General features: G+C 36.8%; 1 protein-coding gene across 7 annotated transcripts in view; it reads left to right on the top strand.

Annotated features, from left to right (window-relative positions):
* The window catches only part of ARHGAP21 (Rho GTPase activating protein 21), a 116,752-nt gene that overhangs the window by 51,627 nt on the left and 37,703 nt on the right, over nt 1-27,422 (top strand). For all 7 annotated transcript variants that reach the window (XR_004169908.2, XM_031614321.2, XM_090142959.1 and 4 more), the window contains 3 exons: nt 9,541-9,633; nt 14,356-14,434; nt 21,899-21,953. Coding sequence is in view for 6 of the 7 variants with exons in the window: in XM_031614321.2 (XP_031470181.2) it covers nt 9,541-9,633; nt 14,356-14,434; nt 21,899-21,953 (227 nt within the window). In the remaining variant the exon portion in view is untranslated. The remainder of the gene's footprint in view (nt 1-9,540; nt 9,634-14,355; nt 14,435-21,898; nt 21,954-27,422) is intronic.

The following is a 27,422-nucleotide window of genomic DNA, read 5'->3' as shown; positions in this document are numbered from 1 at the left end:
TCGCAAGGTGCGTGCTGGCTGCACAGCGCTGGAGGCCGGCCGTGCTCCTGGGCGGGCCTGCTGCCTGCTGGGCGGGCGGAGGAGCCATCTAGTGGCGAATTTCATGCGTTTTCCTTCGAGCTCGGTTAGAAAACATGCCTCTGTGTACCTGTGACTTAATTAACGGTGAAAATATCACAAAGATTTTTATTTTGAAGTCTGTAGGCGCTGATTCACTTGAGCTTTCCTCTCTCCTCTGTTGAATGTGAAGCTGTGGGCATCTGAGCTGCTCATTTTTGTGAAGCGATGTGTGCCAGTGCAAAATTGCCAGCTTTCTGCTATCAATTCAGTTCAGTTAAGATTTCTGCTGTCTGCTTTATAGCCTTTTCACAGATTTAAACTTACCTTTAGAAGTTGAGGTTTTCTTGTCAGCTCTCAGCATTTACAGACGTGGGTAGGTGAATGTAGAGAAACGCTTTCCTATTATCTTCAACTGAAAGCAGTAAATTTATATTTAATATGCTGAATACCTAATTAAGTTAGAGGGCAAAAATAAAAGCACATACCAGCTTTGATGTATCAGTGAATGGAATATTTTCATATGATTTTATGTTCTGGTATAGAATTTCCATGCAGCTTTTTTCAGCATATATTCAGATCTTGCCACTGGCTTAATCTTGTTTTTAGTATGCAGTAAGATTTCAAAGCAGTTAGAGGAAAATTTATCCAGAAGAGCTCTAAAAAAGGAAAGACTTGGAAAGCAGAAGATTGAGGAAGCTGGGGGCTGAGTTGGCAAGCAAAGGGATCAGGGCAGTGTGGACAGGAGTGACCTCATGGCCAACAGTCAGGAGAGAAGGGGACCACTAAGTTTATGCACATAAATAAGGAAATGCCTTCAGGTGGAGAGAGCTCTTGTAACTTTTCTGAATGGCTCCTTGCAGTGCCTGTGCACTAATACATGTGAGGAGGAATTGAAACCCTGCATGCAGTTGCAGTGGGATCACAGAGACACAGTGGGACAGCTCATAGCTGGAGAGCTTGCAGATATGCACGGCCAGCACCATGGGAAGGACAGGCTGGATGGTCAATGTGACTGTTTCTGTGAGAGGGCAGAAAGAATGCATGGAGCTTCATTGCAGTAGATAGATGGGAAGTCATTGAAGAGTTTATAGGCCAGGGTTTGCACACAGACCTACAAAGGCAACCTTTTGGGAGGATTTCATATACAGAAATATCTACCTATACTCGATATATTGTGCATTGATACAGTGAATGTCATCTTTCAAACACTCCTTGAATCTGTAGTTGACAAAAGAGAAGTATAGAATGGCTATGATTTCTTGTACTTAATATTTTTTTAAATGTTTGCCATTGCTAAGTATATAGTAATAGTCTCTGAAATGAACTTCATCTTTAATACAAGTTTTAAGCTATGTTATTACAGTGCTTGGGAATCTAGCAATCGTACAATCCAGAATCACTTTTTTTTTTTATATAGTGTTCTTATCTCCTATTTTTTATATAGAGGTATCTATGGCAACTGGCAGCTTATCTTCTCAGGAAAAAAAAAAGTGAATTAGGTATAATAAGATTCAGTCTCCTTTTCCGTAGAGAGATTAATGAGTATGCACCTGCCAGTGAGAGTTCAGACATCTGTTTTCACTGGCATTTTTAGATTGTTGAATTGTGATTACCAGACTTTTTTGATGTGTCTGACTTAGGTTTAAAATTTCTGTCCTTCAATTTTATAAGCTAAAAAAGTTGCCATGCATTGCTTGAGCTCCTTCAGCTTTATATTAGTCTGTTTTGATATTGGGGCAAAAGATGGAAAAAGTGCAGGAAAGACTTTTTTTGACTGTTGCTTATATAATATTTCATGTGGTTTTGATGTCTCATTTCTTTAAACAGAATGTTGATTTCTGTAATGTGGTTTGTGTCCTCCCAGTGTTGAATTTAATTCCAAGGTTTCTAACATCATCTGTTAAAACTCAGTCTGTTGTGAAATAAACTGATTGTACTTGTGATGGTGGGAACAGTGCTGATAAGGGACAAGATACAAATGAACGTGAACTCAAATATTTGGAAAGTTCAATAGATTGCTGGGAAGATACAGTCTTAAAGTATAAGCTAGTGGGATGGGAGTAAGAGGAAAAGAGGTAGATAACATGAAGAATGATGGTGCCATAGTGAGTTGTCCTTTTTTGTGCATCTTTAATTCAACTTATTTTTTACTGCTGAGTGACAGAAGGCTAAACTTAATTTGTGATGGAGATGTGAGCTGATGTGCACCTTCTAGGGTGTTTAACAGCAGCCTTCCAATTCATCACATGTATAGGGCCTTTCAGTGACTCCTAATGACTTCAAATAATCTTTGACTTTCAATAAAAATCCTGAGGTCTACGTGAGTATAATTTCCATGGATTATGGGGAGAGTCTATAGTTTGCCACCTGGGCACAGTGCTGGGCAACCAGGTGGCCTCCAGCAGTCCCTTCTAACGCCAGCTATGCTCTGGTAACTGTATATAGGAACGAAATTAATTGCTCTTGACTGTTTAATCATATGTTAACTTGTATGTCAACTTGTAACTTGAAAAGGCTGGGTTTTAGATTTGAGGGAATTGAAAAAAATCATAGTGTTGGCAACTAATGTAGTGGGAAAATACTTTTTGAGAAAACAATTTCACTTTAACTACGGGCTATGTTTTTCATGGGAATGCCAGGTGATTCTCTCCTGCTCTCCTCTTTCTTGAGAGGGAAGTTTAGGCTGTGTTAGCCAAGTAGTTGAAGCTAAAAGTTGCCTAATCAAAATGCCAGAGATGTTATGAATAATAACAGAACATATTTTTCCTGAATCATGGAACTGAGTGCCAGATGTTTCTAAGCTAAATGACTGAAGAGAACTATTTTACTTGTTTTTCTTCCTTGGCATTATGTTTTGTTCAGTGTTTTTTGTTTTTTTTTAGTGGAGTTACCTCATGCTTGACAGTGGGTGAAATTAAGCTCCCTTGGGGCTCGTCTTGAGACCTTTAGACTCCTTTTCTGCAGTGGATTGTTGGTGGAGAAATGCTTACTATGTATGAAATTTGGTTTTCAGGTTATAAAACTAAAAGTTGTCTTCAGCTGTACTCCGTTAAATGTACTCCTGACAGTTTTAATGATTTGTATTTAATTAAATTTGTTAATAAATTCAAGTTCTGCTGTACTTTAAGTTATTTTTTTTTGAGTAATTTGGGTTTTTGGATTCAGCAGTCACTTGGAACTGTTTGTCCCACTGTGTCTGTGCATATTTCTCCTCCCATGGCCTGAAAGTTGTCTGAGAATCACTGCCTTGTGCTTTGTTGAACCATATGGAGCACAAGTGTCTTGGATATCCAGAAGCGTTATTTGGAGATCTTCATGCTTGAGTCAGACCTACATAAAAACCTGTCTTTGTAAGTAAGCTGTTTCATAGGGTGAGTGGATTTCAGTCACTTTACCTATGTGCAGAATAAGGCCAGGAGTACTGCAGCTATCTTGTTAGGTGAGCAGATGTTTAAGAGAATGGTTTTGTTTTTTTTTTTAATTTATTTTTAATTTATATTATTTTTTACATTTTTTTTTTCTTGAAAATACTCAGCATAATGTTAAGAAAACCCTGACTTCTATTTATTTCCTGTGTTATGAAGTTTTCTGAGCATGGTTCAGATGCCCTGAGGAAGAGAAATAGCATATTGTTAGGAAACAGATTCTTAGGAGAGGCTTTACAAGAGAGAACCATTTTGTACTGTGTCCCTGAACACTTGCAGGTTTGTACTCAGCAGGTCAGAGAGACAGGAAGTGAGGTGGAAGAATCAAGCAGGTTAGAATTTATTACTTTGCAAATGAGCTGGCTATGATGAAAGCTTACTCCTCTGGTATTCCAAAAAGTGGCAGGAAAGCCTCCCTTCAGCATTACAGTGTGAATGTCAGAATGGAGGTAGCGCTTGCAATCACAGCTGGCAGATCCAAGTAGTATGAAGGTTAGGTCATAAATTATGATAAATATTTGTTTTATGAAAAATGTTGTAATTCTATTTGATGTTAATTGGAGAAGCAGCTGAAGCAAAGTACATTATTCTTGTGATTCTGTAGATTCTGTTTCAATCTCATGAGTTCTTTAAAGTAGCAATTGTGAAATGGTCCATTTACAAGATTTACATACAGTTATGAAAACTTCGTGTTGGCTAGGGAAAACCTGCTTGCTGCAATCAGCTGCTTTTATTGTATTAGTCTTGCACTTGATTATGAATGTTCCTTATGCTTTTTCAGACTTATTTTTTCAGTTATTTAGACTAATAACTTCATTATAAAGAAGGCAGGATGGACTCGAGAAATCGTTTAAGCCAGTGAATTTTTGCCTTGAGCCTTCTAAGTATTTCGTGGTTCATTTTTATTGCTTTATTTCTGATGTTGAATGTCTGAAGTAAAAGCTCAGGCATCAGTTTACATACTCTAAAGTCACATTTTAATTTGAACTGCATAATTTTGAGGGAGTATTTGTACTCAAAGAAATACTTGAGCTTCTCAGTTAGCAAAATGACCTTACTGCTTGGATGTTAACTTGAGCTTATCTGGCTGTTGACCATCTGCTCAACTGGAGACTCTTGTGCTCTTTTTATTATTATTACTCCTATGTGAAACTGCATATAGTGCAGTTAATGTTTTTAAATGCACTTCTGGAGAAATTAAACATGAGTTCATCTCCTGCTGCATTACTGAAGTAAACCAGTGAAAGATACAGCTGCACAAAACTGGCCATACTGGAATGCAAGTAATGATGCCTGCAAAGACAGCTTGGTCTATTTCTGTTCAAGCTAATATTCATTTTGTTAACCTAGTTTGGGAGTGAATGACGAGTGTATTTGCAGCTGCAGGAGGTCTCATGTAATAAGCAGTTTTAACTGTAAGCATTTCTGTGCCCAGAGGGTGTGAGTATTGAGTTGGGGGTGGAATTGTGCATTAACTAACTATGCAGTAAAGGTATGTTCTGAGTCTGAATTTGCACAGTACATGCATTTAGTGCAGTTGCTGTTAGCTGAGCAGTCACTTCCAGTTAGGATTACGAAGATCAGATATGCTGGGACTATGTGATTTTTCTCCTTTGATAACTGAGAGCTGGAAGATGCTCTGTTAGGTTGAGGTGTACTGGGGTCCTGGTGCACTGGGCGTTGTCTTTCCACCAGAGGGAGTTTAAACGCCGAGGAAATGAATGAGGGAACGCCCTTGTCTGATACATTCAGAGCTCTGCCACTGATGAGCAGAAAGTATTGCTTTTTGGCAGCTTGTGTCAGGAGTGAGATTTAATTTCACATAATGAATAAGGAATGCTGATTTTGAATAAGTAAATCTTTGTTTCCTCTTTGGCTTTTTACCTTTCAGTAGGCTTTATACATGCTAAAGCTTAGTGGCCATGATGTGGAAAATATGAAAAAAATTATACAACCTCTTGAGCATGCATAGGGTTGTGCTGAAATGGGTGCTTAGAAGAATTATTCTAGAAGGAGCAACATAAAATAACTGAAAATAATCCTTTACATGAAACTAATTATTTTGAATCAGATGTCTTTAAATTCTTAGCACAAATAGCTAATTGTTTAGATCTAAGCCACACATAGCTTTATATAATAGCTATCTGTGAAAGAGATAGTAGGATGTTACTTACTAGATACTACTCCCCAAACAAAAGACATTATAACAAAGTGGTTAAGTGAATGCAGACTTAATTGTAAAAACAGCTTGCATTTAAGCAATAGTTACCAAGCTGTCTCTTCTGCAACTTAATTGTGCACTGCTTCTTAGTGCTATGTAAAATGCTTGATTTATTTTATGATCCTTTACACAGGATTTCCATTTTTGGCCTTAAATCTTGTCACATAAAAGCATTCCTGGACTGCAGCTCATGCCATGATTTCAGTAAGGGCATCTCTAACAGACAAATTTCCAAACAGCTTAATTGGGCTTCAGTCTCAGATGCTTGCTGTACATCTGTGTAGCTTGTGCTCTGACCTTTGTATGACAGTATGAGGGAGACCTGTCTTAGTCAAATAGTACAACTGTAGTAGTGTCTTCTACAATCAATTTCTTCAAATTGATATTTAATATATATTTTGTGTTAGTTTAGCAACTTAGTTGTTAAACTGAAGTATTAAGCTTTGAGACCTGAGATAAGCTCTCAGGTTATCCATTACTTGGAATTTAGTACAGCAATGATTGGATGCATATCTTTACATCTTATCAGTTGTCTGAAGAAAGTATAACTGCTATTTTCAGAAAAAAATTTTTAGCTTCGCTTAAGTTTCAAACTTAAAGTAGAAATACATGCTTTGAACACACTAGAGGAAGTTCATTTATATGCTTACTGAAGGAAATAATGGTTTGTATCCAAATATGTAGAAGGCTAAGGGGAACTGAAGAACATGCATTCATCTCCAAACCTTTGGAATCCAAGGCTTTCTTCTTGCACTTTTATGTGGATATTACTAGACTGTAAAATGAACCTGCAAATGTAGACAGTGTGGTAAAACTTTCATCCTAATTTTTTTGCCCTTACTTTGATCTTAAACCTTAAGGTGCTGGCTCATTTTTCTGGGAAGAATGAGTGTTCAGTATAGCTTTTTTTGACACGCAGGACAAAAACCCATGCTTGAAGTGTCACTGGTTTTGCAAGTTGGTCCCTATATTAGCTGGAAAAGCCTAAAGTGACCACTTACAGTGTTGAATCTCTTTGTGTAGGTACTCTTCTGCCAACAGGTTGGTCAGAAGTTGAGTGTTCAGGGCAGCCTTCGCACTCTGGTCTGCATAAACTCGTACAGTTTTCTAACACTGATGCAGCAACTGTATTAAAGGCACTCTGCATCTAATATTGAACAAGTTCTTGACCTCTTATGTGTTCTGGCATGGACAAGGTAGCATTTGTAAGTATTGAGCAGGCTAGCGATAGGCCACCTGCCCTTCGTGATGGGCATTTTGTGAGAAGCTGAGATAATATCTGACCCAACATCAACGGGTTAAGTGTTATAAATCAAATATGTTGTGGGAGCTCTATTATTATTATTATTGTTATTGTTGGAATTCTCTCTCTTCAATCAAGTTAAGTGACAATACTGGGAAGGATATTTGATCCTATAAAAGGTAATTTTTATCTGTTCACTCTGGGTGGAGCAAGCTTTTGTTCATGGCATCTGGAATAAGTTATTCTATGAGCTTGTCTAAATTTGACAAAACATTCTTGACTCTTACAGGATGAGACCTATTATGTTCAGTGTCTATTTAAATCAGCAGATTAAGAATGACAGATTACCTTTTCTTTATAAAGAACATTTCCTATGTCTTTTAGCTGTGTCCCCAAATAATTTAAAATTTGATTAGCAGGACTCAACTTCCAGCTGGATTTTTTTAATTATTATTTCAGTTTATTTGTGTATAAATAATAGCTATCTGATTCTATTAAATCAACTTTTATAATTATTCTCAACTCATAAGGAATTATTTTAAGACCATTTTACAGCCATTTTGTTGAATTGTTTTTGATAAGGTGGCAGGGCTAAGAAATGTTGGTAGTGAGGCTAAAACTTGTATTTGAAAAATCTGAGTGAGAATGAGAAGAGAAATCCGATTTTGTGCAATTTGTTGAGATGTTTAGGTCATGAGTTTTCCTTTTATGGAAACTAAGCAAAAAACACTTAAGAGGGACACTTTATTCAGTTAATAATTGAGAAAGAATGTGTTGCTGTAGGTTAGTAAACATGACCAGGAGGAATGTTTAAGCTGTAGTGTCAGTACTTCCAAAAGGAGCACTGTTTTGTAGAACCATTGGTTGGAAGGAACCTTAGAGACCATTTTCCAACCACCCAGCCGTGGGCCAGGGTTGCCTCCCACTTATCTGCCTAGGGACCCATCAAAGCTGGCCTTTCAACACTTCCAGGGGTTGGGCTAAGTCAACCATTCATCACTAGAGAAGTGAATAAAAATAAAGGAGGAGTATTTCTTTTTATTGGTGGTACTAATTTTATGTAATCTCTTTATTTTCTACTGCTCTTATTACTTTTTACTGCAGCTTACACCTCTCTCTGTGTTGTGCTGGGGCTTTCTAGCACACTAGAGTCAGATCCACCCAGACTCTGCTTACTTTCAGTCATGTCTTTTCTCCTGGCTGACTCATTGTGTAGCCTCCAAATGGTGATGTTCCCCAGCAGGGCGTCTGGTGATAGGAACTTAGAAGGACTAGCTGTCACAGTCAAATTTTGAAGAACCTTTAAGGATCCCTCATTTGTTCTGTGAATGCTTATATTCTCTACCCTGTTGTATAATCAATGAATATAAAGATGTTACAATTGCAAAATAAACAAGAAAGTTTGGCAAAGCAGATAATAATATCAAAAAGAGAATATATGTAAAGCTTACCTGCATCCCAGGCTCACTACAAAACACTAGAGGAGGGATCTGGATCTCCAGAAGAGATCCTTTCCTACTGGTAGTCAGCTCTTAAATGGGTCTAGGAGAGGTGGAGCCAGGCTCCACCCCTTCCAGCAGCACAGGTGAATTGCTTTCACCTGTGCACCCATGGCTGACTCATTGCTCGCCTCAGGTGATCAATCAGAGGTTCAGGCCATGACTCAGCAGTTCCCATACACATGTAGGACAGAGGTGCTAGGGTAGGCTGGTAATACTCTGTGCTGATCTTTGTTTGTTCTACAGCATTCTTCTGGCAGGCTGGAAGGAAAGTTTTGATTTACTGTAAAAAGCAAAAATTGTCTGTATTTCTGGAAGCCAAGAAAGAAGGGTATGCCGAGAATGTGGGAAGATAAGATAGATGGTTTCTTATTACTGTGGGTCACCTTTAAGGTTCATTTTGTGTATATGCACAGTTCATGTGCAGACATTATAATTTATCTTGAAGTAAACATTGCTTTTTTGAATCTTGGTAAATCTTCAAGAAAACTTTAGACTTAGCCTTGGAACATCTGAAAAATACAGTCAGAAAGTCAGTGTTACAGTTCCTTAAGGACTATAAATAAATTCTGTGATTCTCACTTCCAGAGGAAGTGAACAAGATTTTATTTCTAAGTTTATTCTACTAAATCTTACTCTAGCTTAATATCTAGGTAGGAATCCAAAAGAGGAAAGAGTAACACTGAACAGTATAGGAATTAGCATGATAATGAAATAGCAAAGACATGGTGAAATGAACTTGGAAAAAACTACATTTATCAGAACACATTCATAAGTTTGTATGCATGCTTTCCCACTCCCAACACCTGAAAGGTCTAAGCATAGTCAGGAGAAATGCTGTCTCGAGCACTCACTGCAATTATAGTATCATCTAGGTTGGAAAAGACATCCAAGATTATAAAGTCCAACCAAAAACCTGACCTACTGAATCCCATCACTAAATTGCATCTTTCCCTTCCCTGGATTTGGATTACGGTATTCAGTGTAATGATTAACATGGCTGGGTTACATTTCAAAATAATTCTTTAAAGTGAAAATGTTATAATATAATGTAATTAAAAACTTTAAAGAAATATTCTTTTTTCCCTTCAGGAAAACAAAGAAATAGACTGGAGCCTATGGATACCATATTTGTTAAACAAGTGAAAGAAGGTGGACCTGCTTTTGAAGCTGGACTGTGCACAGGTACTGTTTTTCTATAATACTGATAGGATATTTGTATACATGATATAAAAACACAATTTAAGCTTCTACATGTAGTTCTGTATTCCATTAAACCTTCTTTCATTAGGAAGTTTATAACCTCTCTCGTTGAAATTGTCATCCAGGGATTTTTGTCATAAAAGCACCACTGTGTACTTTCAGGAGGTGCTACATAAAATGTATTAAGTCATAAAAGTCTAAATACTCTTCTTCATTATTTTAAGGCGACAAACAATTATATGAAAAATAAAATGGCATGGTAACCTCCTATTCCTTGTGCTTTATGACCCATTGATAATGGCAAAGCATTCAGGTTTTTGTCCTTCAAATTATGATACTATACTGTCCTTTAAATGAAATAATATTCCAAGTCTGTCTTGTATTAGATTGTGTTCAGTTGTTTCATCTATAATCTCTGGATCAGGCAGGAGGTTTTTTTCTGAAGTGCCAGGTATTTTTTAACATCTTTATTAAATATTGGAAGAAAAAAGCTATGTTAGAAGGGAAGGTCTTAAAATGATACAAGCTACGTAGATGAATTCTGTTACAAACACAGATTTCTATTCTATAAGGCAAAACGTGGTTCCTGTGAAAGGATTGTGTTTGTGAAGACAGTGAAGTGTCTGCATTTTCTTTTGAAAGCAGTTGTGTGCTGGCATTTGTCTGTATTAGAGTAATTTCTGTACACTTCTTCCTAAAGAAATAAAAAAATATTGTAGGATGATCTGCAGTTTAAAAACAATTCTAGATGCTTCTTTATAGCATATGCTATATTTTTCTTTTTTAACTTCTCCTTAAGTGGTTATTGAGGGAAGGGTTATGTTGGCATTATTTTAAGGCTATTATGTAAAGAAATGTTTTGGCTTGATAAAATGCAGCATATGTTGAAGTTGTGCAGAGAAGCCGTGTTAATTTCTACTCTGTTCAGTGTTTGCCATACTAAAGAGATTGAATCTGTAGGGGTTTTTTTGTTTGTTTGTTTTTAATTTTTAGGCGTAGAAAAGATCTTAGGAATCCAGAATGAAGAACAAAAAAATACATGCAAAGATATGTTTTTAATCTACTGGAATATTCTTTTTGGAAACACTGCAGATAGTCATTATATCTAATCAGGTCATGCTACTGTTTCATGTTTATATCTTGAAATATAACAGTATATTTCAACCTCTGTATTGAAATTACATTTTAAAGCACTCAGAGAATGAACAGCAGGGTAGACTGCTTTACTTCTGATACAGACATTAAGCATTTATTTTGTAGAATCAATTGTATTTTGGCTTTGTTTTATAGTCACAATAATGGAAAAAAGGAACTCAGATATCTAATAGTAGGTAGTCACATTTACCATCATTACTGTAGGGTCTTTGTAATTACTTTGTAATACTAGCAGTCCTAACCCAAGGTTCATTACCCAGAATCAGTAAGCTGTCTTTCAGAAAGCTTACCTGGCTGCTACTCAACAGAAAGCTTGGTCCACTCTTGTAAATTTAAGGAAGGGTGTGTCTTAAATGTGAGTCAATTCATTTTGAGTATTTTTGAATGCTCTTGTAAAGTTATCTTGGCTAGAGTTAGAGACATCATACTTGCATATCTAACATCTGACGTATTTCATTAAAGAGAATGTATTGTTGTGTTCCAAGCGTAAATATTTTAGATAATATTTATTGAAATGCAGACAACTGAAATAGATTCGCGCCTCCCGTGTCTTGGTCTGAATGCCGTGACTTATATTAGGCAAGAATATCAAGGACTAAAATGTATTCAGAAAAGGAGATACTGTAAAGTGTTCAGATTAAATACCTTGATCAAAAGTATTTAATGGACCGCTGAATTGATAATAGAAATATTATTTAGGTAAAAGCCTTCATGCTTTTCTACTCTGTTTTGCAATACAGTCTCAGGCCTTCCTCTTGATGTGAACCTGAAACTGAGCAAAGTTGTTTTCTTCAGAGCTGGCTGCAACTGCTGCTTTCAAGTAGCCAGTTATGCAGTGTAGTCCCACTTGAAGGTTTTTTGGCAGGTTCATATTCTGGTTCATTAGATGCATGCTTTCAGTTTCACTGTTTTATTTCTTTGAAAAATAAAAACTGCACAAAAATAGGTAAGATAATATGACCTACTTGCAAAGAATTCCTAATTGCATTTTCCTATGGGAATACTGAGTAGAAGATCTACATTTGTGGACAAGTTCCAGAACAACCTGGAAAAAAGCCAGTTTTAAGTTCCAGAGAAGAATCTGATGTATTCTGTGGAAGGCTTGCCATATGACCTGAAAGGACAGAGTTTAGAGAGAGAACCACAGCATTTCATTTTTCTACAACATTTTGGAAGGATTTACTTCTGTATGATGTCAAGTATTTCAAAATTAACTTTGTTTTAATGAAGGATGGTTAACTTCTCAGCCTAATTATTTAGTGTGACTGTATGTGCAACACAGGTGTAGGGTTTACCATACATTGCAGGTGCCTAGCAATCCATGTGACCGATAGTAGTTGTTAACTGTTCACATAATGGCCTGGGTTGAAAGGGACCTCAAAGATAATCTACTTCCAACCCCCTGCCACCAGTAGGGTTTCTGACTGCTAGATCAAGCACTTACACTACAACAAGGGTCTTCCTACTTAAGTTCTTAAGAATCACATTCACTCAATGTTACCTCACATTTCTCCCTGTCAAAACAAAGAAGAAAAGGTTTTCATTTTATCATGAACGAATGAGTCTGCATTTATGACATGGTTGTGTTCTTTCTATTCTTGATTTCCTTGAGTTCTCTGTGTGGAGAATGGAGGAAGCCTGAACACGATTTTCCAAACTGGCTGCAGATATGAAACACCATTGTGTTTCCACACAGTGCAGTGTGGTTGTGAACACATGTTCTTCATGCAGAGATGTGATTCTGTTGTGGCACTGCTGTCTACCCTAAAAAGTTCCACTTTGTGTCTCCAAACAAACAAGTATTCGGTAGATTTGGACTGCGGAATACTCTGTACTATGAAGCAGCCTCCTTGCAGTGACTTGGTCTCAATATATAAAAAAGTGAGACAGAATTACTGAACTTCCTTTGTTCTTATGTAAATAGGGGGGTCTGATTAATGTTTATAAATATCTAAAGGGAGGTGGGAGGCAAATGATGTGGCCAGAGTTTTCTCTGTGGTGTGTAGTGATAGGACAAGGAGCAGTGACCTAAAACTTGAACTTAGGAAGTTCCATACAAACATGGGGAAGAACTTCTTTACGGAAAGGGTGATGGAACAGCTTGCCCAGGGAGGTTGTGGAGTCTCCTTCTACAAGATTCATCTGGATGCCGTGTTGGGAACCTGCTTTAGCAGGGGGATTGGACTCTATGACCTTTTGAGGTCCTTTACAACCCCTGCAATTCTGTGATTCTGTGATCTCCAGACTAGCAGAGCTATGTTCCCTTCATAGTTTACAAAGTAAATGAATGAACTAAAGGAGGTCTTGAAGGTGAAGAAGAGAATGATAACCAACAAATAAAGTGGCACGCAAACTTTTATGAAATGGAAAATATTACACCTGCTTAGTTTCCTGATGTTATATCATCACCTAATTAAAAGCAGTTGGTGGATCCATGTGGATTGATACATTTGAAAATTCCTGGAGTCCGTTTAGGGAATCTGCACAGAGCACATGTTTGGAACACTACTGCCACTGAGTCAGGATGAGTCTTCATTCTGAGCTGTTTTTCCTTTGATTTGATCACATCAAGAGGACACAAAGGACTTTCAGTTTTAAAGTGGTGTTAGAAAAAGCCATTCCCTTTGGCTAACTTCACATGGGTCCTTTTTTTCAGTTCTTTTTTCTCCAGCAGCCTTCTAAAACTCTCCAGGCCTGTAATCCTTTTAGGGACCATTTTCTCCTCATTAGTAAATTCAAGATACTTCTGTTCTTCTGATCAGAGATGACATCAGTACTGTTTTTGTTGAAGGAAAAGAATGGGATTTTCATCAAAAGCTGAAAATAGCTCAGAAGGCAAAGTTTTTCGTGTCTTCTCAGTGATATATTTGACTCTTATGATGAGATTAAAGTTCTGAATGAGGGAAGTGCAACAAACTGTTTGGAGAAATCTGATAAAAGTAATGTTAGTTCTAAAGGCTGATCAGCATGGATAAGAAATATCTCTCGGACAATAGGGTAATGGGATGGTAATCTCTTGGAAACAGTTTGGATTATTTTGCTGAAGTAGGGACCTGGAGCACCTTTCAAACTACTTTTTGTTTTTCTCAGTAGAAAGAAGTATAGAATGATAGTATTTGCTGATAATAAAGGAGGAGCATACAGTTACCTCTGGGAGTGTTCTGAATTAATGTTCAGTTTTGTTTGGAATGAAATACCTACTTAAGACCTGCTGAAGAATTAGGCATATTTCAGTATGTAGTGTCAGACATCTAAAGCTTTATTTTGAAGACTGGATGCTTAAGTGAGCCCATGATACAGCTTATGCCTCCTGCTTGTTTTCTTTTGTGACATTCTGGGTGACTTAAATGGAAGTTTAGAACTGAACATGTTCTATGAAAAGTCTTGGAACTATACATCCTGTATATGTTTACAAGTAATTTTATTACACATGTTTAATTTTGTTCCTCTCGTGTTCTTTATTGTGACATACAGGAATGCAAAATGAAAAGGAGATGAAAAAAGTCTAGACAGGTTGATTAATTGATGATATAATTTTGGTTTTTACAGGTGACAGAATTATAAAAGTCAATGGAGAAAGTGTTATTGGAAAGACATATTCTCAAGTCATTGCTTTAATACAGAACAGGTAAGATCCTACTTTCCTGTTGTGTCGTACTTGTTCTTTATTGTAAGCAGGAAGTTGCTGCTTGCAGTGGTTCTTACTAAGTCATCGTATCATTTTCCATAGTGCACATTCAGTCTTTGTTTCCCTGTATTTTCTGAATACTGGCAAAGGTTTGAGAATGGGTGTGCTCTATTGTGCCAGTCTATTTATGTCAGTACTTGTCCCCTGTAAGCAAATCACACAGAGTGCTGTAGAGGAAAGTTGTATAAACTTCAAATAGGTTTATAAGGGCTGCATAAACACGCACATGTTTTTGCTTAAATTGAAATCAGGAAAATCTACTTTGTTTCCAAGGACTGATAACTAGAGGTCAGCATACCTGATAAGAGAAAAAATGTTATGCTAGTGCATGCCTGCAGAACATCTGCAGCACATCCCAGCTCTCCTTTTTATTGCAACAAGTTACAAACCTTGCACAAAGTTGGGAAATTTCATTATTTATTGCTCTTGCAACTCACAGGGGCTTGTTATATCATGTAACAAGTTTCCAATACAGTAATATTATATGGAAAGAAGATGTATTATGATGAGCATGGAAAAATGTTTTCTAATTAAATGTTGCATACCCCAGTCCCTCTTTAGTGAATCTTCATGCATTAATACTTAATTATGCTTAGCAGTAGGAGAAAGAAGGTCCTCACATTCCTAATTTAGTATAGATTTTTATTCAAGATATCACACAGAATGTGCATGTCTGAGGTTTCTGAAATGGCAAAGCTCTAGCTGAAAGTATACTGAAATGTTCAGTGTCATTAGTATTTCCAGTCCAAGAACTGGAAAGATGGAATCTGTCTTCTTCATAACATTTAAAAAAGATTGGAGGTAACACTAATCATTAATCATTTTTTCATTTTGTTTTTGTAAACACATTAATATTGTACAATAGTGTATATGTAAGACACGGAGCATAATTGTTTGCTTTGAATGATGTACCTGTTGGACATGTAATGAAATCTGTTAAGAGACTGATCACATCTTCCAGTGTTATAACAAGACAGATTCTGAACTCCTGATCTGCCTGTGAATAAAGATTTCTTCAGACCCATTAGTGTAAGTAATGAACTGTACCTCACCAGAGTGCATTCCCTGCACACTGGGGAAAAACAAAACACACTTGAAATGGTTCTGTCAGTGATTATCTACTGCAACTAGAATTGGTACAGCATGCTGCAGAATCTGTCTTCCTGATTTCCACAAATGCAGAGAAGATAAAGATATTATTGTTAATTAAGAAATGAGGATATTTGTTTACCTGAGTTGAGGCATACGTTTACATCATTAATTTGGTGGCTTTCTACAAGGAGACTGATGGATAAAGGAAAAGCAACCAATGTCATCTACCTGGCCTTGTGCAAAGCAGGTGATACTGTCTCAGACAGTACCCTTGTCTATGAAACAGAAAGACGAATCTGACAGTTGGACCACTTGCTGGATAAAGAACTGTCTGGATGGTTGCACTGAATGTGTTGCAGTCAGCATCTGAATGTTGAGGTGGAGTCCCTTGGCTTATGTTTTGAGACTGTTACCATTTAACATTCAGTGGGATTGAGACATGCTCAGCAAGTTTACAGGTGACACCAGGCTGTGTGGTGCAGCTGACGTGCTGGAGGGAAGGGATATCATTCAGAGGGACCTTGATTTCCCATGCAGTTCAGCAAGGCCGAGTACAAGATCTTAGGAATGCTGATAGATGAAAAACACAAGCCAGCAATGAGTGTGCTTGCAGCCCAGAAAGCAAGCTTATCCTGGGTCACATCAAAAGAAACATGACAGGAGGTCAAGGGAGGTGATTGTCTCGCCCTACTCTGCCCTTATGAGACCCCCACTGCAGTACTGCATTCTGCTCTGGGGCCCCCAGCATGAGGAGCACAGGGACCTGTTGGAGCAAGTCCAGAGGAGGCCATGAGAATGTTCTAAGGGCCAGAGCACCTCTCCTGTGAAGAAAAACTGAGGGAACTATGGTTGTTCAGCTTGAAGAAGAAAAGGAACCTTCCAGTACATAAAAAGGCCTACTAGAAAGCTGGAGAGAGACTCTTCTATCAGTGAGTACAGTGACAGGACAAGGGTTAATGGCTTCAGAGTAAAAGAGGGTAGATTTAGATTAGATATTAAGCAGGAAATCTTCACCATAAGGATGGTGAGGCCCTGGGACAGGTTGCCCAGAGAAACTGTGGATGCCCCATCCTTGGAAGTGTTCCAGTGGCCAGGTTGGTTTGAGCTTTGGGTAACTGCTCTTGTGAGAGGTATCCCCTGCCTGTGGCAGGTGGGTTGGAACTTAAAAGATCTTTAACATCCCTTCCAAACCAAACTGTTCTGTGATTCTATTGTAAGATCATAGCAAAAGATCATGTCTGTTTATGAAGTTGTTTTTCTGTGTTGTTTTTTTTTTAATGGAAAATATAACCATTCAGAAATTTTCAACTGAACGTCTTAAGATTAACAGATGAATACCATAAAAATAGCTTGGATTCCAAAACTAGTCAGATGCATCTTCCTTGTAGCTTAAAGGCAGTCATGGCTGTTTGTGACAGTTTCTTATATGACTAAAGAATGAACTTGCTCTTTCTTTACTGGAAAACAGTTTTGATCTCTGAGCAGTTTGTTCTGCATGTCAAGATTTTATTTCTTGTGGTGCTGGTACCATTCTGTGGAAAGTGAAATTACTGTACCTTGTGCATATCTTGCTTTAGCATACCATTCCTGGCATCCTGGATCAGACTGATAGTCTGTTTATGAGTATTCTCTCAGAATTATTCATAATGGATTCTTGATAGAAGAGCATGAAAACATTGGAACATAGCGTGTTTGGTCCTGTGCCTATCCAGTGTAGGTATTTGCTGAGACAAAGATTTTATCTGCATCACTTGATTTAATGGGCCTCTATAGGTTGATCTTGTGTAAGTTCACTTTTGAATATATTCAGAGTCTTGATGTTAAAATCGCCTATTTCATCATTACAGCTCTTGTTTGCGTCTTAGCTAGTTTTTCATCCGTCACTTCATAGTTTCTTTAGTAGGTTTTGTGCAGGAGACTTGCTGAAAAGTCTTTTGAAAAACTGAGTTGTTGGCTGGGATCTCCTTTATTCATGACTAAAACCAGTTTCATTTTTAATCTGTATGGTGTGATGATTTTCTAGACATTTTAATTGCAGTATTTTTAATTAATATTTTTAATTACATTCTCAAACATTGCCAACTGTGAATGCTTGTTCTTTTATACATGTATCATCTTCAGAGTGCTTTATGTAAGAGTACAATGTATATTATCTTCTGCAACCTCTGAAGAGTTGTCCTCACTCAGGGTTCAGCAGTGAAAATCAGCTTAGGCTTCCTGGTTTTTGAATCAGATTGCTTTTGCAACTTTATTTCCATAGCAGTTCACTGTTTTTCTGGAAAGCAGTTCAATTGTAGATATTTGTTCTCACAATAGAATGTTGCAGATTTCAGAACTTAGTCAGCTTCTTCATGCACCAGGATGGATAATGTTAGCACTGCAGTTTTTTCTCTATTTTAATACCCATGTTTTGGTTTTGTTTTGGAAGCAAATAGCAATAATTTGGAAATAACCAGCCTTTTGTTTCAGTGCTCCTGCCCGAACAGCACTGGTAGTTTGGTAACTGAAGAGCTGTTTCTCTCAGGAGTGTTTTAAGGAGACACAGTGGTATATTTTTGTGGCTTGCAAGTCATTTCCTTGAGACATTGATGTTTATGTGTTTTAATACAACTTCACCTTTAACTGGCACAAGCAGGCCCCTGGTGTGCTGGGGAGCTGGCAGGCCCAGACAGCAGTGTGTGCTTTGATTCTTCCAAAATTCTATCTTCCAGATGTTTATTTTCAGATATCTTATCAAGGTGAACATATGTTTCTATGTGTCTTACATTAACAGCTGCTGGCTGTTAAGGTTTTGTAAATGCAGAGAAAATGCAGGTCTTGGAGAAGCCTGAGATTCTGTCATCAGCAGGATGAAGATGTGCCTGATGGATGCTGCTCACTGAGCAGGGGCTGTGGACATCAACAATACTGTGTGCTCCATTTTGTTGAGAATTGGGATAGCTGGACTTGATGATCTTGAAGGTCTTTTCCAACTTAAATGATTCTCTGATTCTTTGCTGGATTCATATGAATGTGTTTTGATGTTGAAATGAAGGCTTCCTATAAATTCCAGTGAAATCGATGGATTGACTAGAATTCAAACATGTTTTGTATTGTTCTTGGAAAGTTTTATTTTCAAACTGTGAAGGGCATTATTTGTTTTCCTCTGGTTGGAGATGATGAAGTTAAGCTTGCACTGATTACTTCCTCTGGATAATGAATGGCACACCTCAAAAGAGTTTCTAGAAAGAATCGTTTCCTTTAAAGATTAGTTGGAAGATCACTGTGAAGTCTGGGTTTCCTGGTCTTTGCATTTGATTGTTAGTTTGGTTTATTAAGAATTTATTCTCATCTGTTTATATAATCAACTTGGAGATGTGCGGATTACTAATGTAAACTCCATAAATTATTTATGGTTCCATTTAGAAACAAACCAAAAAACATGTACTGATTGCCAACTGTTTCTTTGTTGGCGCTTTTGTTCTGGTTTCTTTTTGCAAACCCATCTTGAAAATGCTGTTTATTCAGAAACGTACAGCTTAGCTATTGAATTTGTTGCATTACTCCAAAAGAACGCATGAGAGTAGTTACCATGATGACAGCCCATCATAGTGCTTTAGTTTGATTCCTCGAAGTCAAGTTTAAATTTTACTCAGAAGTGTAATGAAAATAATTTGCATTATAGATGTCCCTGAGAATTCATAATGCTGTATGTAATGTTTTAGTGTAAGCTGATGCTTGCTTTGTGTCATGTTTTTTATTTGTGTTTTCTTCATTATGTGTATGCATGTTGTAGTACAGTAACTGAAAACTGTTGCTTAATATACTTATTTCTGATGCTAGAATTGAAAAACACTGAGTGCTCTGAAAAATATATAGAGCAGAAAGATCCAGATTGTCTCCAGAGGGTTCTGTGGGCAAACTGGAATGGGCTGGTTAAGTGGTAATTTGAATAATTTATAAAACATTCTTCCTGAACGGAACCTCTGTCTTCTTTTAGAAGTTTAAGACCAAAGAAGGTCTTAAACTTTTAATCCTTTTTTAATACATATATTTTTTGAATGACATAATATATTTGCATAAAACAATTGTTCTGTGTTGAATTGTAAGTAGGAGAATTTCATTTATGTAAATAAATTTGAAGATGAGCAATGTTGTATATCATACCGTTAATTTCCAAAGTTTACTTTGATTGTTATCCTCATTGCAGCCTTTCAGTACCTAATGGGAGCCTACAGAGGGGAGGGGAATCAACTCTTTGAAAGGGTTGATAACTGCAGGATGAGGGGAAATGGTTTTATGTTGAGGGAGGGGAGATTTAGGTTGGACATCAGGGGAAAATTCTTTACAGAGAAAGTGGTGAGGTGCTGGAACAGGCTGCCCAGAGAGGTTGTGGATGCCCCATCCCTGGAGGTGTTCAAGGCCAGATTGGATGGGGCCCTGGGCAGCCTGGTCTAGCATTAAATGTGGAGGTTGGTGGCCCCGCATGTGGCAGGGGGTTGGAGATTCATGATCCTTGATGTCCCTTCCAACCCTGGCCGTTCTGTGATTCTGTGATCTTGCAAATAAGCACTGATTAATAAGTTGTCTGTTAGGATTTAAGAATAAATGTAAGCATGTGCTATCCATGCTTAGGAATAGAACTCTAGACACTTTTTAGATACTGTAGCTTTGGGCATTTCCTTCTATTACTTATTACTATGTATAATTACTATTATTATTTCAATTTTACAGCTAGAAAATAATTAATTTAACCCATACTTTATGCAATAGTCTCTCCTGGTGGCGCTACTGGCAAAGAATCATTTAACATAGTTCTGCTTTTTATGTCTTCAGTCAAAATGGGAAGTGCTTTTCTAAATGCACATGGAAGATATGGGTCAGTATTTTTATTTGTCTTAAAATTTAGTATTCTGAAAAACTCCAAAAACATTTTTGAAGATTTATTTTTCTTAGCTGTGCATTGATCTAAAAGGAAAAGTGTTAACCTCTCACTGATGATCTTTGGTTTCAAACCTAAATTAATTTGTGCTTTTTAGAGAACACTTCTTACAAGACGAAAAATGGATTGAGTGTATTGTGAAAGCTAATACCCTTACTCTGCTATTTTGGAATGCAGCCTTGTGTCTGTGGCCAGTAACAACTGGAAGAGGAACCGCAGATGAAAACATTTTTCATGTGTGAAAGCATAATAAATCACATATTAGATTTTTGAAATGACAACTTTCAGTTCTGCAGGAATAAGAAATAGAGATCTTTTCCAGTGCTATCATAGGCTGTCTTATATGTTCTGAAGTGAGTGGCTAGTCTCTGTGCTGCTTCTGTCTTTTCTCAGCACTGCTCAGTACAGATAAGCTCAGTCCTAGTCTGATCTGTCCAGTTAGATTATTTTCTTTTGGTTCTTGTGCTGATAACTAGCCTACTTTTTTTTTTTTTTTTTAATATCCTTTCTTTTTTCTAGGATTTCTGAATGTGAGATTATTAGATATCACATAGTCTCTTTGTTTTCTGTTTTGTGAGTCTAGTTAAAACAATCTGTACCAATCGGTCCATCTCATAGCCCTTCTCTGGACCTGTTCTAGTTCACATTTAATCAAAGTGTTACATTAACTCAGATGACATAATAATGAATTCAGTTATTCTTTATCCAGTGTTCTGAGTATATTTTTATTTCTTGCTCATGAAAAGACTTTGCTCTGATATGTGCTAGGCATAGATTTCACTGCTTTGCAGTATTTAACTCTGGATAACCATTAATTAATTTTATATTCAGTGCCCTGATTTGCCTGTATTTAAATTATGTATATTGAATGGTACAGGTGCCAGGATCTCTATTTATCACTTCATATAAAGTGCTGCTTTTGGTTTCAGCAGTTCATACCGGCAATCTCAGCACTTACAAAACCATATGTTCTTCACCTGTTTCTCAGATGTCATTTGACTAAGTATGTTTAGGTTGATTCTGTTGGGGGTAGTGTGAACAGAACGGTACAAGTCAGTGCTTGTCTTACTATTGCCTGACATTTCATGTAATTTCATTATGATATTTCCCCAGCAAAAGGTAAATTTTACTCGTGCTGAAAGATGTTACCTTGTTTTGTCTGAGAAGCTCCAATCAAGTAATACACATCAGTACTATGAGTAATGAAACAAAACTCATGAAGTATATTGGCTTAATGTACTGGTTTTAGAGAGAATGCAGATGTACTCTTCAGGTAGATTTCTGTTCTGCTGTTATTTGCTGGGACTCTGATGGAAGTTAATTGATCATCTTCATAATATGAATTGAAAATATTTTCCAAAAGTTAACATGTGATATTTTTTTTGTTTCAGTGACAGCATGTTGGAACTCAGTGTTATGCCAAAAGACGAGGACATCCTTCAATTGGTATGTTTATGAGGCTTACATTCAGATGTACGCTGACTAAAGAAAAATAAAGTTCTGCTATTGATTTTGAAGTCTTTGAACTGTGATAGTAGCAAGTAATTAAAGTGTTAATATTTAGTTGTTTTGACACTCATTAGATGTTCTCCTACTTCTTTGCCACCTCTAACATTTCAGAGGAATCCAAAGATATGGGAGAATGCCTGCTTCATATGATATTTCTAGTATCTTGTTTAGAAGAGAAGATAATCTTAAAATAATGTTTATATTTTTATTTAATTGTCTTCAGTTCCTTATGTTAAAATTTATGAATTGGGTCAGTTTCTGTAACTAGCGTTTCTAATTGTAAAGAAACTGAGAATCATTACTAAATCTAAATTAATAAATTAGCATATAGAGCTTAAAATTAGTTTTTATTAATAATTCACTAATTCTTAATAGATTTATGTAGAAAAATAAAAAAGCAATGTGATGATTGCCCTGAAGTGATTACCAATTTTTAAAATTGTAACTGGTGTAAATATTTTGTTACACTATTGAACCTGTGTCTCATATTTAAAGTGATGTCCTGCTATAGGTGAGGTGATTCAGCTCCCATGTAGTGTCTCTAAGTTCAAAAGAGCTGGAAATGAAATACTATATGTAAGTGTGTATTTTGAATAATTGGAGGAACACTCAACGTATTGGCATTTAGTTTATTTTATAATTGGAAATAGAGGAAGGGAGATGACAGCAAGGTAGATTTCGTGGTTAGCAGTCAGAAAACTGTTTTCTAATCTACACAGTAGTAGTAAGACTTGATTTTAAATAACTGCTAAGAAGGAGCTGTGGATTTTATTAGCTGTATTTTCCAGCATTAAAGGATGAATAGGCCGACAGGCTAAGTCTATTAGCATGGTCATAATATTTTGAGAATGTTTTACAAAGAAATAGTCATTATTACAGGAAACACTGGGGCCGTGGAATGAGTTTGGGTAGCGGGAGATGGTGTCAAAGGCTTTGTTCAAATGTAGGTATACTGTATCAACAGCCTTCCTCTCATCCACCAAGTGAGTCACTTGGTCATAGAAGGACATACAGCTTGCATGAGTTCCTTCTGATTGCTGTTGGTCTGCTCTTATGATGGGTTGATAGATGATTGTGATGTGACATGAAGGAATTTTTCTTCCTGTTTGCTGTGATGTGTTTTTTGGATACAAACAGGCCTGTCTTGTGGACTGTTGGTTTCATGTATCATCTGCTAGAGGAAAACTCTGAAGAGACAGATGCTTTTTTGTATTCTGCAGGACTGACCATTGAGTGTATTCAGACATATCAGAAGCAAAAGGTTTTGGATAGCTGCAGTTTGTCATGCAGAAGAGGTGTCAGTCTTTGATAGCAGAGTTGCAACACCTGAAAATGTAAATAATAGAAATGAATGGCATTGTACAGCAGAAGTCATTCATTTGTCCTGTGGTTTTTCTCCCTTGTAGAACATCACAGGGAGAAATATATTAGCTTTTAAAATAACAGTTAGCATCCTTTTGAGACATGGTCCACCATTGTAACTTCACTCAAACAGAAAATACAAGTGATTCCTCTGAAAATGGCGACTGATCGTCTTCAGCCCTCGGATGTTAGGATCTAGCTGTTCTAATGATAAGATTGGTAAATAACTTGGCTCAAAGCTGAACACCCACCTTTAAAATGCAGTATCTTCGAAGTAACAGCCCAGGATGTTACTCCTTTTACTTCTTGTTTTCAGAAAAGAAATTGTATTTTGTGTTTGTTTGTTTGTTTGTTTTCTATTCTTATCCTTTTCATTAATGTTATCTTAGCTTTTTCTGGAAGTTGTGTGTCTGAGTGAAGTACAAACCTCATGGTAAATTCTTATTCCTGGATGAAGTACGGCTTACCTAAGTGATAACAATCTCTAGTAGTAGTTTTCTGTCAGTGTACGTTCAAAATAAATGACAAACTGCAAAGTACAGTACCCTTATTAATACAGGAATCAAAACACACTTGTGACAGAAATTTAATGTTAACATTAAGTTATTACCATAGTAATTTAATGTTTAGTTGTTTGGGATTTTTTGACGTGTCAAATTTCACTAAATATCTTCATATGGCGTTATGTAAACTGTTGACATAAATGCAGGTTTACGATACCTATTTACTAATAGGTATCGTAGTAGCTAAAGAAAGGTTTATCTGCACAATTAGGAGAAAATAGTTTCATTATATTCAAGAATGATTCTGGCTGTGTGTGTTTGTATTATTTCCCAGTCTACTTGGTGTGGTAATGACTGGTTAGGAACATGAGCACAGTTACTTGCTCCTATAAATGTTAAGATAAAGTTTATAGTTTAGTCTTAAGAAATGTTGTCTGTGAATTCTGTTGAATTTCCTAAGAGCAGTGCTTCAAATCTATTCATTAGTAGAAGAAGAGGTGTGTTCTGGTCCATGTTTTGTTGCCTGCTGTGACATGCATGCCCTCCTTACTTAGAGGGGAATTACATGTGAAATTGTGTCATTAGTGAAGTCACTGTCAAAGTCATGTTCGTTCATTGGTTGACTGATCTTGGAAATGACATTTTGGGGATGGGGGGAAAGAATGTTTAAAAGCATCTCTGTCCATGGCAAAAGCTTAGTCTTGATAAGAACCTTTTCTTCATGCTTCTTCCCAAAATTGAGATTTGTTTACTTAAGGTTATCTTTTTTATAACTTTGAACTATTTCATATATATTTTGATTATATAGACCATTACTAAAATATAAAATTTGCAATCTGAATTAGACTATTTATATTTTGAAGCAAATGACGCAGAAGAGTAGGTGAAAGGACAGACGACAAAGTTTTAGTGCAGATGGACTTTGATATTCTTGAGAATTAGAGCAACAGATGCCTCATGACATTAAGTGAGGAAAATATAAACTTTGCTTGACATGCATAATAGCCTCATGCGTTAGTGCAGATTGGGAAGCAACTGGCTGAGTAAGAGAAGATGAGCCAGAGATTACAGTAGACACAGGGTCAGTGAGTCAGCAGTGTGCTCTTGTGAGGTAAGGCAAATAACAGGCTGGGCTGCATTAGGGGCACCACATCCAGCAGATAGCAAATGAAGGAAGTTGTTACCTTCCACCACCTGAAATGCTGAAGTGGCTATTCCTGAAACTTTGTGACTAATTCAAGGAGGGTGAGAAAGAACTAGAAAAGTCCTGGAAAGAGCTACTGAGATGGTCAGGGTCTTCAACATGCAGCCAGTGAGGAGACCGGTTCAGGAGCTGGGATTTAGCCTTGGAAAGAGGTGGCTAAAGGGTGATCTAACAGCAGTCCACAGTTACTAGGATAGTTACCAAGATCATGGAGACACAGTTTTCTCAGTAGTATCTTAGGAGATTCAAATTAGACATCAGAAAGGGTAAAATAGTAGCACAATTTTTTTTTTTTTTTCTTTTACTGAAAGGGTAGTATAGCACTGGAATCATTGCAGATGGTAGCTCCATCTGTGAAAGTTTCTGAGACACAGCTAGACAAAGCAATGGCTGAATTGGAGAGTGTTGGTAGTAGCTTAGTGTTGAGTGGTAGATTAAACAAACAACTCTATTTCTATATTAAAAATTTTCCTCATGGCTTCAGTTTTGGCTGGGAAGGTTTCAGAATTTCAGCACAGATGTCTGATTTTCCAGCTAAGTTAGTCAGATATGTTTTTGCGAACTGAGGGCTGTGGACCTTTTTCCAGATCTGTGCCTATAGTGTTTCAGACCACTTTGGAATTAAAAAAAACAAACAAACAAACAAAAAAAACCTTGAAGGAAAGAGAAGTAAGAGCACTAGAGTTTTAGTTCCAGTATTCAAGGTTCACATTGGGTCACCTGTTTGTTTTTGTGGATTTTAAATTCTGTTTGTTTGTATAAATTTTTAAGGTAAGGCAAGTGTACATGGCTAACTCAGGTGAACTGATGAGGATGCTGAAAGAGAAGTGAGAGATCGGAACAAGTGGTTTTTCTTCATAGGTAAAACAAGGATTGGCTGGAATGCACAAATTAAATGGAAATACAAAAATAGCAGGTATGATAAAAAGGGAAGGAAAACAGGATTTGGGGGCTATTGTTGGAGACAGATCTGCCTGATCAAGCAGGAATTAGGAGGCAAAAATAGAAAATGATGGTCAAAGACCATAATAAGTGGTGGTTTGCACAGTTTTGTAGGTTGCAGAGCAAACTTCCTAATTTCTTCTGAAAGAATAAAATTAATTAGGACTGAAGCTCAATTATGTAATGCTAATTTTTTCTTTAAAAGCGTGGCTTTTTGGACTGTTTCATTTTATGTAATAAAGGTACAGAAATACGCTTTTTGTATGCATGCAAAACAGTGTCAGTTGAGAAACTGCAAAATTATTATGTAAGTTGTCATTATGTTCTATACTATGAAAATTTGAAACTGTTATTAATGTGCCTTTTTAACAGTCAAGATTGAAAACAAAGTGGAGAGACAATTTTTTATCAAGAAAGAGCAGAATGTAGACGTTTGGAAAATAATACAGTTTGTCATTTAGCTTGCCAAAAAGAGATGGCAGAAGAAGGGCTCAGATAGATACGCTGGAAGCCTTTACTTTTGATGAAAAAAATATACATAAAGGACAACAGTGCCTGAATTCAGAGCTTAAGAATAGACTGTGATACCTGCTTGTTGCCAGAAGGCCCACAGTAATGTCAGTCTGTGGTTATCAAACATATTTCGAACAGCAATCTTTCTCTCCGTTTATGGTTTTATTTAAAGAAAACTTGTTTGTAACCATTTTGAGACCAAAAAGAGGAAGAGAAGGTTATAAAATGATTGTGTTTCAAGTTAGATCTGTGTACATAAAATTTGTATAGCATTTTTAACCTTTTTTTGAGAGAAATTAGGAATCTTGTATGTATTAGTACTGGAGATTTCATGTAGACAACACGTAGTTCATTTTCTTAATTGTATTTAATCAATTGTTACTGTTTCATAGCCTTCAGGTTAACAAATTTAATACTTGAAAAACACAACAAGAGGTGATCAAACGATGACACTCTTCAGTCATTCAGAAGCTCTCCATATGATGCAAAGGTCCGGTGTAAATGCACTCAATAGAGAGATTTGAAATTGTTGAGCCTGCTTTTGGGTGAGCCTTAGTGCTGAACTCCTATCAGTAGACTTTGTGCTGGGGGTCTGTGGGGTTTGGGAGCCAGGCTTTTGAGATATATTTGTGTTGGAATTTACGTGTTTGCTGATTACTCATTGTGTAAATAAAGAAGAACGTAGTGTACAAGTCACTGAATTTTAAAGTGTCAGGCACATTTTAAGATACCCCTCTTCAAAACTTCCATCTTGAACAGGATCTGTTGTATGAATTGATGCTGTGCATGTGGAAAGTTTTTAGTGTAACTTAATGTTTATAAATGCGTGCATAGACTCAGTTGGGAAATAATGAATACCAGCAAATCCATGTGAATTTCAGG

This window comes from Phasianus colchicus, chromosome 6 (assembly GCF_987193195.1).
Source record: "Phasianus colchicus chromosome 6, bPhaCol1.hap1.1, whole genome shotgun sequence".
Taxonomy (NCBI): Eukaryota; Metazoa; Chordata; class Aves; order Galliformes; family Phasianidae; genus Phasianus; species Phasianus colchicus.
This window is presented reverse-complemented; position numbering and strand designations above follow the sequence as displayed.